General features: G+C 41.3%; 2 protein-coding genes across 2 annotated transcripts in view; one reads left to right on the plus strand and one right to left on the minus strand.

Moving 5' to 3' along the window:
* tubb2b (tubulin, beta 2b) overlaps positions 1-10721 on the plus strand; it is a 118818-nt gene extending 108097 nt beyond the window's left edge. Inside the window, exons 2-5 of the mRNA XM_017468721.3 lie at positions 7880-7993; positions 9120-9228; positions 9309-9419; positions 9515-10721. Coding sequence (XP_017324210.1) covers positions 7937-7993; positions 9120-9228; positions 9309-9419; positions 9515-10575 — 1338 coding nt within the window. The 5' untranslated portion in view covers positions 7880-7936 and the 3' untranslated portion in view covers positions 10576-10721. The remainder of the gene's footprint in view (positions 1-7879; positions 7994-9119; positions 9229-9308; positions 9420-9514) is intronic.
* Positions 10722-11497: 776 nt separating this feature from the next.
* On the minus strand, positions 11498-13763 carry bcl2l16 (BCL2 like 16). Its single transcript, XM_017468722.3, has 3 exons — positions 13497-13763; positions 12779-13330; positions 11498-12134 (listed from the first exon to the last, which is right to left on the minus strand). Exons 2-3 carry the CDS (start codon positions 13244-13246, stop codon positions 12003-12005), a joined length of 600 nt encoding a protein of 199 aa, XP_017324211.1. The 5' UTR covers positions 13247-13330; positions 13497-13763; the 3' UTR covers positions 11498-12002.
* Positions 13764-16241: the final 2478 nt, after the last annotated feature.

Consider the following 16241-nt stretch of genomic DNA (forward strand, 5'->3'; position numbering starts at 1 on the left):
GTTTTAATGGTTATAATGGGAATTGTATTGGTTTTAAAAGAAGCTGTAATGGTCCCTGTTGGTCTCTAGCGGATACCGTTAAGGACCAGTAATGGTAATGGTTTTACTAGTTAGCTGATGGTTTGTAATTGTATTTGTAGTGGAAACCATTCAAATTTTTGTGATAGTTTCTATAGTTTTTTTTTTTTAGCAGGGTATTTTTAATGGTACTCCAGCCTATGTAGCTGCATAAAGCTAGCACTAATTTGCATACCCCTTCAGTGTCCTCATTGCTATATTTAATATGTTTCTTCTGTGAGATTTTTATTTGTTAATGTAGTACAAAGTTGTTTGAATATTTTTCCATATGACTTATACCAGCACATCTTGCAGGTCTTTATCTTATGTTCATTGTTATCCCTGCCATTGTTTTCCCTCACTGAGCTAATTGTACGGCTAACCAGTTTGTGCTGTGAGCGTGCGTTGCTGATAAAAGAGCAAGTGCATTGTTTAACGAAACTTCCTGGTTGAGCACTTTCATCGCTGATGCCACAGTATGTTACCAGTTACCAGATTTAAATGATCATTAGTATTATTAGGCTCACTAGCACTGTGAACCAGCTCTCCATACTGATTAACCTGGTTCCTGGCGTTCACATATGACACGAGCAAAGAATGAAACCTAGCCACTCATTTGCATTGTAAATGGTCTTAAGGATTGTTTTCATCCTGGAATTGATCCTGAGTCTCCTGAGAACCAGTAGGTTTTTGCTGTTTACTAGCTAGACAGACAGCCAACTAATACCATTATTAATAGCAATACTAAGACTCTTGTCACAAAGCAGCTTTACAGAAATCAGCATGTAGATTTAGATCCCAAATGAACAAGCCAGAGGCAACAGTAGCTAGGCAATACGAGGAAGAAACCCTTAGAGGAACCAGACTCAGAAGGGAACTCATCCGCTTCTGGTGACAAAGAGCAAAGACAAACAATACTGAGTGTGTTGTATATTGTGAATAAGAGTCCTGAGATGAACAGCAGGACAGCCTTTATGATTACAGAGCAGTTCTTAGCTATAATACAGATAAGCTCATTATAGTAACCTAACATAAACTAAATATTAATACCAACATCAATATTATAGACTCAACGGTTAACATTTTCTCAACTCGCTGACCTCCCAGTGGTTTCATTCTTCCTGATGTTCCTCCATGTGGATTGCAGTACAGGAGCAGGGTGGAGGAGAGCGAGTCCAGTCCCATTAATATCAGAAGCATTCTCCTGCCGCTAACTCCCTGGGGAGAGACCAGGCACGCATGCCAAAGTGCTTGGAATACTAATGTCACTCTGCATTTCAAGCGCTCCTTCTCAACAGTGGTCAATTTGAAATACAAGAAAAGAAATTTCATGGTGGGGATGGTAGGGATGAAACAGCAGAGTGGGTGAAGCTACAGCTAATCCAAGACTTGCATAAATAGCAAGATTTTTCCAAAATGTCATCAAATTACCTCAAAATGACCATTTCGCATAGCGAATTAAGCTAATTATGTGCTGACAGGCATCAAAACGCTGTCATGCAAAAAAAAAAAAAAAAACCCTAATTTTAAAGCTAATGCTGCCACACAAAAAAAGCAGTCTAGGTAGTTAGCTAGTTAGCCATTCAGCCTACTAATGTGAAATAGCATGATTAAATATTAAGACAACTGCCAAAACAATAAACTCAAACTTAACATTTTATTTACTCTGGAAATCTTTTACTGTTTAATGTTGGATATCGTACTTGGGTATGTGCGTTTTGTTTTTTTCAAATGTAGTTTTCCTCAAAAAATAAACACTGCATGTAAATATCTGTGTCATAAATGAATGTGAAAGGGAATGGAAATGATAGATGGCATTTACATACAAAGGGGGATGATGTTGATCCCCTGTCTCCAGTGTCCCTGCACAGAGCAATAATAAATACCGGATCATTTATACGGTCTCCAGTGGTGGTCCAGAGCAGAAGGTTAAGGGTGTGGCAATGTCTGGCTATCTGACATCAGCCAACCAACAGACTATATATCCATCATGGAGCTTTTTTTCCTATTCATTTCTTTGAAATGACTGATGAATAACTCCTACAGTCTGTGTGGTATTCATTCATGCTCTAATTGTACAGTATATTTGCACACTTTAATACAGACACATCTTTTTCATCTGTGAGTCAGCTTCTGCGAACAATGTCAGGTCTCTGGACTAGTGGCTAATGTGATAATAGACGGTACTTCTTCAGAGGCTACTGATAAATCCAGTTTGAAAGGCAGTGTGTGTTTGTGTGTGTGTGTGTGTGTGTGAAAGAAACAGTTTGTATGGCTTCTGAAAGGGAAGCTGCGTATGTGTGTGTGTGTGTGTGTGTGTGTGTGTGTGTGTGTGTGTGTGTGTGTGTGTGTTTTCAAAGCAGCTGACTCAGCTTTGTCTAAAGGGAGATATCCTATGGGAGCACTCTTCTGACTCACCACTAGCTAGCTAGCTAGCTCCCTCAGACGCAGAGCTGCTGAGGGGGGATGGGCAAAAACGCCTGGACTGCAGCAGGGCTTGGCAGAGCTACATGGATGGCTTTTTTCCTCACACAAACTGCCCTTATTTCAGTTCTTAGCACTTCAGGAAAACAAGTAATATACTACATATTACATACTATACAATATGATAAATGAACACCCAGCACATAGTCATGGTCACATTTTTTCCCTATCAATCTTCAAATAAACATGGCGAGTGTTTATTTAAAGAGCAGTCTAAAATGATCTCTGCAGTTTCACAACTCATACTTGTGTCAGTCCTTGCAGGCTATACGTTTTTGACGGTGTGAAACAGGACCTGATAGTGTTGGATCTGTGTGGTCTTCCCCTGGACAACTGAACATATGAAGTTCAAGTTCTACCATCCAAAGCCTCCATGATTATTATCATCGGAATGACTCAGCGAAAAATCAGATTTACACTCTATTCACACCTCCGACAAATCTACCTGATCAACAAATCAAAAATAAATGTTTGCTGTCTGATGTTTGCTTGTTTAATTTGGTACTGGAGCTAAAGAGGCTAATGTAGCTAACAAGCTAAGACATCGATCTCACCCAGACGCTTTACATAAATACGTCACCAAAGCTTCAAATACTTCCATCAAACAATAATGATAAGCTACACAAATTCATTGTTTAGTAAATACAGGTCAAGCTAGGATCCATTTAGGTTCAAAATGGAATTCCTGCTTTTCGTAACAACTCCAAACTTCGGGCCTAGCTGGAAAGTTATACCAAAAAATGCGTTCGATGAAAATAAACAAACAGTTTCGGCTGTCTAAGATGGCTGCCCACCATAATGTTACTCTGTTCAGAAAATATAGGAGTTCTGTATTCCAAACATATACTGCCTTTCGTTGGATATGGATTTCATACAGGCTATGATGATTGTTTGGGCTCTTTAACATCTTCCTAGCAATCAAAATGCATTTTGATTGGTAGAAGAGTGAGGGGGAAATGGAAGGGTCTGTACCCTGTTTTATCAGTATGCCTTGTCAATATTCTGAACGTCCACAAGGAAGCAACAGTATTCCATACAGCGCATCTTTTTGGAAACCAGGAACTGCATTAAATGACATTACAAAGTAATATTTATCCTTTATACAGTATGTAATTCAATTCAATATTTTAGGATATCTACAGTATCTACAGATACTGTATTTGTCTTCTTCTTTTATATTTAATACTTGACCATCGAGTGTCATTTATTATCTGACTGTTTTATTAGTGGGTAAAAAACAGATTACACTTGCTAGTCATGTATTAAATATAAAATGAGTTCAGTATTCCTGTACAGTTTCCCTTTTACTGTTTGATTTAATGGGAAAAGGTCAAGTGTACAGAATACTGCGCTATCAATTTACACTGCTGGAATTAAAGATTACAACAATTCATACTGCGTCCTATATCGCTTCCAGAAGTGGATATGATTTGACGAAGATAGTTAAATATTTTGGGCGAGATAGAATTCTATATAATTTGCATCAGTAGGCCACTACAAAACTAGAAATGCAAACATCAGACGCCAAACATGTCTTGGGTAATCGAAGGCTTGTGTTTGATTTCTCGTCAAACCATTTCTTTAATGCCTTCGATTGAAAAACAGCGACCCACCAAACTGCTATCACTAGTTATAGAATTTATTATAAAATACATAAACTTTAGATTGGCACAGGAAAGACAGATGCTGAGTCAAAAGACAGCGGATCAGTGGATCACTCCCTCAGAGGATCCGTACTGGAACAGACGTATGGCCTTTATTATCTCAGGCCACTGCAGATCATTCAATAAACCACACAGAGAGGCAGTGTAATAAAAAGCTTAGCTGGTCCAGCACAAAGCCTGTCCCTTGTGCTGTGCATCACCAGCAAACCACTTGTTTCAAAATTATTAGCACCCTTAGTATTCATTTATAGACATCAGATTATAGACTTATAGATACAGAAGCTGTGATGCTTGTCCTGTAATATCTACCAAACATGGGGTCACTTGTAGAGGATATTGATCCAGGTGAATTTGCGAGCAGTAACATAGAGTATTGTGCTTGAAATTGGTACTAACATATGGAAGCATCTCAGCATATCAAATTGATATAAGCATACTTTGCCATTTTATACATTTTAATGGAAATACATTTTTAGCTTCTTTAATATATGTTTTAGCTCTTTAGCCTGAAGAATGATTAATGCATCCAGATTTTCCAGTCTATTACAGTTGCCTACGTGAAATATGAAGAAGGCTAGAACTACTTGGTATTAAGACGCTAAAAAGCGTCTGGAAGATTGTTTATCAGGCATTAAGAATTAGTAATAAAATGTTATAGTCAATTCTAAAGGAAACATGCAGCCAGTGGACTGATGTGAAAATTGAACTAACAACATTTGTCTTCAATTGACTTCCATTTCTATTCATATATGTACACAATTATACACACACACACACACTCCTCCAGTATCACTCCTGCATGCTGCCACACTTCAAGATTTGTAGCCTCATCTCCTACTAAATTGATTAGCTATTAAGCTGCCAAAACTGCGCTGCAGAAGCAGAGCTGGGTGAAGTGGGGGAAGTGTTGTGCGATGACGTAAGCTGTTTCATGAGCACACACTGGCTCTTTTGTCTCCAGATTTAGAATTTGGATATAACCACTGATTAGAAAGTACTGAGAGGATCCAGAAAGTCTTGTTAAATTTAGGTCAGTAGTCTTAGGGAATGTATGAGTGTGTGTGTGGTGTATGTTTTTTGCCGACTCCAGTAGATGAATAAGGCTTAGACATAGTGCTCGAGGTGTGCTTTTTTTTTTTTTTTTTAAACGTTTCCTTTCATTTTGTAAGAAATTTGTCAGCAGGTTTTTTTCGCCCCGAATGAAGTGGAGAGACCCAAAGGGCGACCCGCTAATATCCCATCTGTTCGGCTGCCTCTGGTCATCTCAGGAAAGCCCTCGAGACCTCAGAAATATTCCCTGCCCCCTCCATCACAGCACACAATACGACAAATCTCACATTCTCGCTCTCTAAGTCATGCCAACTGTACCAAAGCAGCTGACTGTATCATGGCCTTCCCCCTCCTTTATACAGATTAGCTATTAATAATCCACACACAAGCACTGCAGAGACAAGACAAGCACTCGGATTTTTCCACCCCACAGGCTCTTTTAAACCCACTTTTCCATTGTCTGTCGCCGTCACCTTTAGGCCACATGTTAAACAGAAGGACTTTGCATCGTGGCAGCCATTTTACTTCATTGTTAGTTGACTATGCAACAAGGAACGGGGGGATGGAGTAGAAGACATCACTTACTGTAGGCTGCATAATGGCTCTGGAATAGCCTGGAATAGGAAATGAACCCGAGCTAAGCTGTAAACACCTCCCATACACAGCTCTCTGAGGAAGAAATCACATGCTAGAGCATGTGGGGAATTGCAGCTGCAGCCTGTGTAATATCCTGCTTCTGCAAATCAAAGAACCTGTGTACACTTTGTTGCTGAATAAACACTACAATTACGTTCGTTTTAGGAGGACCCACATTAAAATTAAAGTGTAAATGCAGCCAAGACAGTGCCACAATCTACAATCAAATCCACTTACAGTACATTTAGTCATAATGCACATGGTCTATAGCCCTATTCGATCTAGATTAGTTTTATGTGAGAAGCTAGGGTAATGTATTTATTAAGGTACACACACAGCGTGCACACATACCGCGACTTGCAACAACAAAGCAACTGGAGACCATTTGTTTTCAATGAGCGCTGGCGACTCCCAGCGACAGGAGCAACAGTGACCACTGGCAACTAGATGTAGGATATGATGCATATACACACTGGTGAATTTGATATACAAACACTGTCCCTCCAGAATGTTTCATTTTAGTGGCAAGACAACTGGTTTGTTGGTAAAAGTGGAATGCTTGTTGTGTCACCCACTGATAAACGTTATTATGACAACCAGTAGTAGGAACACCTACTGGCGACCTCGTAGTACAGCGACTGGTGATTCTCGCAGCGATAAAATCTTTGTATGTGCATGCGTACCTTCACTTGTGTACCTCTGGGATTTTAGTCCCACCAAAATCTGTCAGTACTGTGCATTTCTACGCTTGAAATGATTACGCTTCATTTGAGAGGCAATACAATTCGTTCCATCGCACTGTGGTTTAGTGGTTAGTGTGTTCGCCTCGAGGGTCGGGGGTTCGATTCCCGCCGCTGCCTTTTGTGTGCTGAGTTTGCATGTTCTCCCCGTGCTGCATGGGTTTCCTCCGGGTACTCCGGTTTCCTCCCCCAGTCCAAAGACATGCATGGTAGGCTGATTCTCATGTCCAAAGTGTCCGTAGTGTGTGAATATAATGTGTATGTGAGTGTGCCCTGCGATGGATTGGAACCCCGTCCAGTTTGTACCCTGCCTTGTGCCCCATGCTCCCTGGGATAGGCTCCAGGCTCCCCAGTAGGATAAGCAGTATAGAAAATGGATGGATGGATGTCTATTACTGATAACTGTCAGAAACACTACACCGAGACCCATTTGACTGTCAAAGAAAATATAAAACTACTGGAGATTAATTAAATTAATAAATCAGTAGATTTAAATTAATAACCTCAAGGCTGATCTTTTATTATACTATGCTGCTTTATGCTGTTTGCACAACTTTTGGATATTTGTGTTCAATGTCTTGTTTGGTTGAATGTGTTTAAGTTAGTGTGCAGCAATGATTCACATAATTATAGTGAAATTCATGCTAATTTGATATTAATTAGGATATTGCAGTAGTAGGATTGCTAGCTAGTCAGCTAACTATAGTTTTGTTTTTAGGTTTTGGGTTCTGCATAGCTTGATATTTGATTCCTTTCAGAATACGACTTGTTTTTGGCTTTTAATCTCTTTATTTAATGGGTTCTAGTGCAATTCCCGAGAAACTGAAAACCGTTTTGGGGGAGAAACGTTACTAGCTAATCTAATTAAAATCTCTTCCTTAATTATGAATATAGTTTACCTCTAACTCCTTGGTCATTTGGATGCACCTTTTTTATGTTTACAAACTGAATATGGGACAAATTATTTAGTACATATTTAGTACTGTGGTGATACAAATGCAAGATACGCATATGCTAGCATAGCTTTTAGGTTAGCATGACCGCCGTATGCTGGCGTGACAAAGCGCAATGTACCGGGTTCGAGTGACAGCCCGTGTTGACCAATCAACGACAACTACGGCTCCTCTAAGCAGATTTTTGAAAATTTCAACCAATGGCGCACTGAGACCGGCGTCTGGGGGCGGGTCTAAACCAGTGCTTTTATAACGGGGGAAGGCGCTATTTTCCTCACTTTTCCTGAACAAAAAGGAAGGACTGGTTGTGTTTCTCAGACTGAACTACGTATAAAAAAAATTTAAGTTAAAAATGAGGGAAATCGTGCATCTTCAGGCTGGTCAGTGCGGTAACCAGATCGGAGCCAAGGTAAGTTTTTAAAAATATATATACACGTACACATATATATATATATAAAAAATTGTCATTCAATGAAACGGAATTGAACTTGAATTCTTGTAAGTTGCTCTTAAAAACGAAATGCACATTTCCATGCTAATATCTTCAGTTCCTTAGTTAATAATAAAAATGAATATACGTCATTGAGCAGCCATTGTGACTATGTGGATGAAGGGAATGAAAAATGGGTCGCCATAACCATGTGCTTCCTCATTTCTTATTGTAGCACCGCATAAAGAGGAAAAGGGAATAAAACCATTAAAATTTGCCAGGAACGTTTGTTCTTTAAATATTAATTTTGCTCATGACGTTGCAAAAAAAAAAAAAATCTTCTCAGTGTCTGATGGTGGGAGTTTTCTTTGACAAAGGCGCTGCGGGGAGGCAAAAATACTTATCGATTTTATTATTTTAATCACTGGTATTTGACTATAGCATCTTTTGAATTAAAATAAACCGAATCGGATCTTAATTTGATAAATACTATTAGGCAATTTCAAATTTATTCATTTTGACTGAAGGCCTAGATTATAGAGGCCAGGCGCGCGCCGCGCCTTTTAGCCGGATATGGGTGGGGCGGAGTCTGGGAGTGACGCGACTAACAAAAAAAAATTCGCAGATGGGTTTCAGCCAACCAGCGCGAAGACCGCGCGCGCGATTTTTCGCTTTAAAAAAAATTCTCGAAACCCTGCGTCATTACTGGCGGTTAAACTTTGAATTTGCATTCCGAGGCGCGTGTTTGGTAATGGTTTTGATTGGCTGAGCAGGTTCGCTCGCGGTATATTTTAGGCTCAGACCGCGTGCCCGATTCCGCCTTGCTGCAATGCGGCGGCTAATCATTTGGTTACCTCAGATTGCTGCGATGAAGTCCGATATAATGCTTAATTACGTTACGATTCACCCTTCAGATGCCAACTGAACGCAGAATACTCTTACTTCCCCCCTCCTTTCCATATATATATTTTGTCGAAATTAAATAAAGTTTAAATGTTTTTGTAAACTTCTGAATGCAGCCTTTGTGTTAACATTGTTGTACATAAATATCATGACGTAACCTACATGTTGTATTGTGCTGAGTTTATTGCCCTCTTGTTTTTAGTTCTGGGAGGTTATTAGTGATGAGCATGGTATCGACCCAACTGGCACCTACCATGGAGACAGTGATCTCCAGCTGGACAGGATCAACGTCTACTACAATGAGGCATCAGGTACATACCGGTCATGCTTTTGTGGAATATGTAACATGTATTGATGGTTCAAGTCGCACTAATTTCTTGTCCTGATGTAGGTGGTAAATATGTGCCCCGTGCTGTGCTGGTCGACTTGGAGCCTGGTACCATGGACTCCGTGAGGTCTGGACCTTTTGGTCAGATCTTCAGACCTGACAACTTTGTTTTTGGTGAGTGTTCTGGTTTTAATTGGGTTGACTTGAGCATGGTTTTTAGGAGTTTTATTATTTTTTTAACTAAATAAAAAATTGACTTGATTGTTCAGGTCAGAGTGGTGCTGGAAACAACTGGGCCAAGGGCCACTACACTGAGGGAGCTGAGCTTGTTGACTCTGTGTTGGATGTGGTGCGTAAGGAGGCTGAGAGCTGTGACTGCCTGCAGGGCTTCCAGCTCACCCACTCCCTGGGTGGAGGTACTGGCTCAGGCATGGGCACACTGCTCATCAGCAAGATCCGTGAAGAATATCCCGACCGTATCATGACCACGTTCAGCGTGGTGCCGTCTCCCAAAGTGTCCGACACTGTCGTAGAGCCCTACAACGCCACGTTGTCTGTGCACCAGCTGGTCGAAAACACAGATGAGACCTTTTGCATCGACAACGAAGCTCTCTATGATATCTGCTTCCGCACGCTGAAGCTCACGACACCCTCATATGGTGACCTCAACCACCTCGTGTCTGCCACCATGAGCGGTGTCACTACCTGTCTCCGTTTCCCTGGCCAGCTCAATGCAGATTTGCGCAAACTGGCTGTCAACATGGTGCCCTTCCCACGTCTGCATTTCTTCATGCCTGGTTTTGCCCCACTGACCAGCAGGGGAAGCCAGCAGTACCGCTCACTCACGGTACCCGAGCTGACACAGCAGATGTTCGACTCCAAGAACATGATGGCCGCCTGCGACCCACGCCATGGCCGCTACCTCACCGTCGCTGCCATCTTCCGTGGCCGCATGTCCATGAAGGAAGTTGACGAGCAGATGCTGAACGTGCAGAACAAGAACAGCAGCTACTTCGTCGAGTGGATCCCCAACAATGTCAAGACCGCCGTATGCGACATCCCACCACGTGGCCTCAAGATGGCTGCCACCTTCATCGGCAACAGCACGGCCATCCAGGAGCTCTTCAAGCGAATCTCTGAGCAGTTTACTGCCATGTTCAGGCGCAAAGCTTTCCTGCACTGGTACACCGGCGAGGGTATGGATGAGATGGAGTTCACCGAAGCCGAGAGCAACATGAACGACCTGGTGTCCGAGTACCAGCAGTACCAAGACGCCACGGCTGAGGAAGAAGGGGAGTTTGAAGAGGAAGGGGAGGAGGAGCTTGCGTAAATTTGCTTGTTGTATGTGTAAGCTGTAATATTTTCTGACCTACCTGAAGCAAAATCTTTCCAAAAGTCAGTTTGTGTTGTGTTCTGTTCTGCTGTTCATTCCTTTTCTGTACAGAAACGTGTCATTAAAATTCTTTTGTTAACGTGTTCAAGTGTTTCTTTGACTTGCTTGCACATAAACAGGAAACAATGATTTTAAAAACTACATTTCCCCTACATTGCTTCATAAGGTTTAATAGGATTGAGTTCCTTGTCTAACTCGTTTAGAATGTGTATAGGATTTCTCTTGGACAGGTTGGCATACCATGAATATCCTCAGGCATAATCTTACGACCTGGTTAAGCTGCTGAAGACGACATTCCTCAGACGTCCTGGTGCAGGGGGTTAGAAGCTGCTAAACAGTTGTGACTGAATTGTTCTATTTAAACAGGCAAACTATAAACCCATGCACTTAACTAATGGGACAATAGCAGACTAGATCTTACTGGGTCACCTCAATGCAGAGTCCCAACTTTAGTTTACCTTTCAGGCAACCTTCCCAATTGTTACATGTGTTCATATTAAATCATTTCAGTTTCTAAACAAAAGGGGAGTATATGAGATCAATATTACAACAGCTGCTTAAGATTTACCTCAGGTAAATGACCTCAGTCCTACACACTTCTGAAAATATCTATTTACACTGTGGCATTTATACCTATTTACTTTAAAACTGCACTGATGTCAACATTAAAAGAGAATGGCTTTCCTGCCAAATAAAATCTAAGAATCCATTTAGTTGATAGGGAAGTGGCAGGTTGTCATTCATTTCCTTGCTTTGTCAGTCATAAAAACAGCACACTATACACACACACACCCAACTACAGCCACTTAATGCAAAGGCTTTACAATAAACTCCTAATAATACACATTTACACCAAAGGTCAGGTTTTCGTGCTAATCTGTTATTCCATTGATACCAAATACCAGTGAAAGGAAAGATTTCTTTACAACACCATAGAAACACTCTTAATTACTGACGACTTAAAACATATCAACGGTTAAAAATGGCAAGAGGAGGAAAAAAAAGCTATTGGTAGTACAGCACATGGTAAGTGAACAATGTGTGACGTGATAAAACTTGTAAATGAAGTAGGTTGAAAGGTCTGGAAGGCTCATCTTCATTTGTATGCTACTCAGGCAACCAGTCAAGACAACAGTGTATTGGATTACGTCGCTGGTGGTAACGGTTGTCAAGGCAACACTGGAGATTATAACATTGTACAACGTTGTAATTTATAACAGTAAATCAGAATGATAAGTAGATCATTTTATGCCAGCCTAATATTTTGGCACTCTGTAGAGTAATGTGCATTTTACAATACTCTAAACATCTTTCTGAGAAGTCCTGGCATACGAAAGAAGTTTGCCACATGAGGGCAGTGTAGACTAAATGATTCTTCTTTTCCACAGGAAGTAGGCGAGGATCCCCATGCTCAGTGTTAGCAAACTCCAGCAGCACACCTTCTTTATCTGTCCTTCCAAAGTCTGCTTCTCCCCAAAGCGAGCCACAAAACCTGACTTGGAGAAGCACACAGACAGACTTATTAATTGTTGCTTGGTCTGATATCCTGCACATATTATTCATCTGCTCTCAGAGTAATATCTAGCTGCAACATGTATAGTGTGTGTGTGGTTACTACAGACACAAAGCTGCAGTTTGAGGGTCACCACAGAAGATCACTGATTCTAGGACAAATTTTCTGCCGGATGCACTTCCCGAAGCATCCCCATTTTCCAGGCTTGGGATTGACACTGAGAGAGCACCGGCTCGTGCAACCCTCAGTGGCTGGGGTTCATTCCCTGACTCGGAATCGAACCCGGACTGCGGCGATGAGAGCATCACGTGCTAGCCACTAGTCCACGAGGGAACCTGTTATATTCTCGATGCAGTAAAGTGTTAAAATTCTTGTCTGTGGCAATCACTCTTACGTTACAGATGTGGGAGATAGAGAGTAGTATGAAAAACACTGAAGTATTACTTTATGATCTAAAGTTGACTGCTAGGGCATAAGACAGCACTCTTTCCCCCGCAGAACTATGGTTATATCCCGTTATTTTGCTCCATATAAAATAATCTGGACATCTACAGTAGATGTTTTTTAATGCCTGAAAACTGCACTTCCCACTATCTCTTCTTACTCCTTGTCCTGCCGCCAACTTACCCATCCTCCCTTGTCTCTGATCGCAGGACAGATAATTCTCTCAACATAGTTGCCTGCAGACTGCTGGAGCTGGGGCAGAACTCTATCCATGCCATTCTGCTGGCAGTGCAGTGCCATCTGACCAGCAAGCACAAACACAGAGAGGACGGCGCTCCAGGCCAGGTCCCCGCGCCTCGTCTGAGAGAAGTGCTCGTCCAGGATGGACAACAGCGTAGAACATGCTGTCTCCTCTGTCACGTCCCGGAAGACCCGTGGCCAGCGACGGAAGAAGATCGGGAAGCGCTGGAGGAGCTCGTCTCCTGCGTGACGCAATGCTGCTGAGGCTTGAGAGGGTGCCGGGCCTAGCGGTGTGCCTGGTTTGGCTGTTACATAGTTAATATAATCATAGACCATCAAGTAGGCCTCTCGAACCAGTGGATCAGGGCTGGAAAGGCCCTGGCCAATCAAAGGCTTATCTATTAGACCCATCAATGCTGTATCCAATCAGGGTCTTGGTTTTCAGTTGGGATTTTCCTGCATGATGATCTGCCTTGGTATCTTCTTGTCAGGGTTCTGCAAACACATTAAATCGCACAAGCAGAAACCTACTTAGATTCATTTGTATAATGCTAGCAGTAAAGTTGTTGTGATCCTTCAAACCTTCCTAGGTACAAAGTGTCATATCAAATATCACACACATCCACACGCACACGTGTCCACAGACGCTGGAGTGACTTACCCCTTGAGAATTATCCAAGAAGTCCCAAGAACACTAAGGCTCAGTTAGCAGCTGGAAGAACAACAATGAATTAGCTCTTTTGTCTGCTTTCTCGGTCATCTGAGGTGCAAGCATGTGTGTATATTTATGCATGTGTTCTAATATGTTGACCCTGGTTATATTTAGCGCTCCTGCTGGTTGAACGTGTACAATCTCGAAGCCTCAGACCACCACCACCACCCCCTGGCCTCTGTGGATCCAGCTAAAAATATTACACACTCAGATGAGTGAGCCTCGATAATTCTCTCTATAAAACTGATCAACAGCTTTAGCCTCATATTTGGCCTGTTGTTAATGGGCACCATTTTGAATAAAGAGTACTTTAAACAAATCCTAACATAAATGCAGGGTGGGATTGCATTTGTATCCTAAAAGAATTGCGTCATCAGAATGAAGGCCTGGTTTTGGAAGCAAACTCGAATTATTCTTCAACTCAATGAGATTTTTGTGGAATTGACTTGCATGTTATAGCCCTAGACAGCCAACAGAGGGCACACTCAAACCACTGCATTCAGTATTATTTCTAAGACGGTTTTCTTAACTTTAAAGTTTCTGACATGGGAAAGTCTTCAAAATTTAAATAATAATAATAATAAAACAATTTTAAAAGTTTTTTTTTTGTTGTTGTTGTTGCTCTATTTAACTTCCTTGTCTTCAAGCTAGAGAGAGAAAAGCAAAGGCTGTTGAGGGAATGCTTGTTTATAGCTAACATTATAATAATGTAAGTAAGAACAGGAGAAATAACTTGTTCCATGGGGCGTTCCACAACATTAAATGTAACTATAAAGGGATTTTTAAAAAAGTGACGTCATTCTTTAATTAATTAAAAAATATATATAATTTTAATTATAAATTTCTGTCATATAAGAGGAACAAATTACTTCCGGTTGTGTGGTTATAGGAAAATAATCAACAATGGAGTGGGAACAGTATCTCCTCTTCATCAAACCAACACCCTTTTGGTTATGTTCCTATAACAACATGTCCAGTTTTATTCCTTACACATGGCTTGATTGAAACTGGATCATAAGAAAGCATGATGCTCGTCTTATCATCTAATCAGTCTAATCTGTTTTCGGATGGAAGTTTAATAGAAGGGGGTATGGCATTTTTGTAATTCATGCCGCCATCAGCCATTCGTTCCGGAAATGTGAACACGTTATTCCTGTGGTAATTAATGGTGGTTATTAATGAGCCTGACTCTGATTGTTGTGCGAGGCCATGGAGCCTTTCAAAAGAGCACGACAAAGCTTTAATATGCGGCAGTGAGCTAAGTAATTAGTACAAAGTAGGGCTCATCATCACTACTTCTGCCTCGAGTACTAATTACTTTTAATTAAGTGGAATAAAGCACACCATAGAGAAGAACGGATACATGGTCTTGCTTTATCTGATGCGCATGAACTGACTTCTCATGCCTTCATAAGGCTCTGTGGGGGTCTTTATTGTTCCTGACCGGGCTCATTTAAAAGAGCAAACAGGACTGACCTTAACTGGTACGAGCAACAAATGGAGGTTGTAATTAAGGGGCTCTGAGATTAGGAGAGAAACTGAAAGACTGGACAGAAGAACGAGGTAACAAGAACTTTCTAAATGAAACGGAGCAAAGTGTACTTTGCCTTGTCAGTAGGTTGGTACCATCAAGGGGACATGTTTTGTACCTTTAGTATGTGTATTTTACCTGGAACCTAGACAGGGTCACTTGGAGACTGTCCCATGGGACAGGGGTACAAGGTGGGGGGACGCCCAAGATGTGCCAAACCATCACAGGGCACAATTGTACACACACACTCACACACTACGGACAATTTCAAGTTGCCAATCAACGTTGTCAAATCTAGAAACAAATTCAGAAAGTTGTCAGTACTGGTTATATGCCCAGCCTTTGCATTTATAATGACCTCCAGTGTCTTTTGTATCCTCTGAGCAGCCTTCATATTATTTTAGTTGTAATATTCAGGTCCAACCAAGTCTTTTAATTCCTTTTTCATTTTAACACCCCAAACATGCTTGGTATTGTAGTCAGCAATTCAACAAAGCAATGGAGGAAAAAAAAAAAAAGGCTCTTGTTCCCATATTCTTCGCTCCATAATTTTCTATAAAGTGCTGTATTTGTGAACTGAAGTGCTTCTTGGTAATAAGCAACAGTGCTTTGGGGCTTTTTTCAATCTTTATGGAGTTATTATAGGAAAGAGTCTTCAGTGATTGTTGTTATCAGTAGGATGGAACGGCAGGTATTAATTGTGTTTTTGTGCTGGAAGGACAAGTGAGAAGAGAAAGAGCATGAGAGAGAGAGAGAGAGAGAGTGTGTGTGTGTGTGTGTGTGTGTGTGTGTGTGTAGGAACATGTCTGCTTTCATAAAGAGCAGAGGGGATGCACCGCAAATGACTGGATGTTTTTATTGTATTGCACCAAGGGCACTTGTCAATTTCCCCTTCTTCATCCACCTAGCACTTATCCGACCCCCTCCATTACTCTTTTCATACTTTCCTTCTCACCAACCCCCTTTCTGCAGAAAGTGGAATTAAATAGAAGAACAGAGCGAAATTTTCCTGGGGTTATTACCATTAATAGGGACAAAGTGCTATTACTAGCTAGCGAACCCTATTAGCTTTAATTAGTGCTACTGTGAGGACATCATGTTTGAGAGCCTGCACTTCACACCGTCACAATTCCCTCACACTCTCAGCCCACATGTTTCTATCT

The sequence above is a fragment of the Ictalurus punctatus genome, chromosome 5 (genome assembly GCF_001660625.3).
Source record: "Ictalurus punctatus breed USDA103 chromosome 5, Coco_2.0, whole genome shotgun sequence".
In the NCBI taxonomy this organism is placed as follows: domain Eukaryota; kingdom Metazoa; phylum Chordata; class Actinopteri; order Siluriformes; family Ictaluridae; genus Ictalurus; species Ictalurus punctatus.

Coding starts and splice junctions, on each gene's coding strand:
- bcl2l16 (XM_017468722.3), bottom strand. CDS start 13,246: ATGGGTCTAATAGATAAGCCTTTGATTGGCCAGGGCCTTTCCAGCCCT. Junction 12,135..12,778: donor TCAGAGACAAGGGAGGATGG/GTAAGTTGGCGG, acceptor TGCTTCTCCAAG/TCAGGTTTTGTGGCTCGCTT.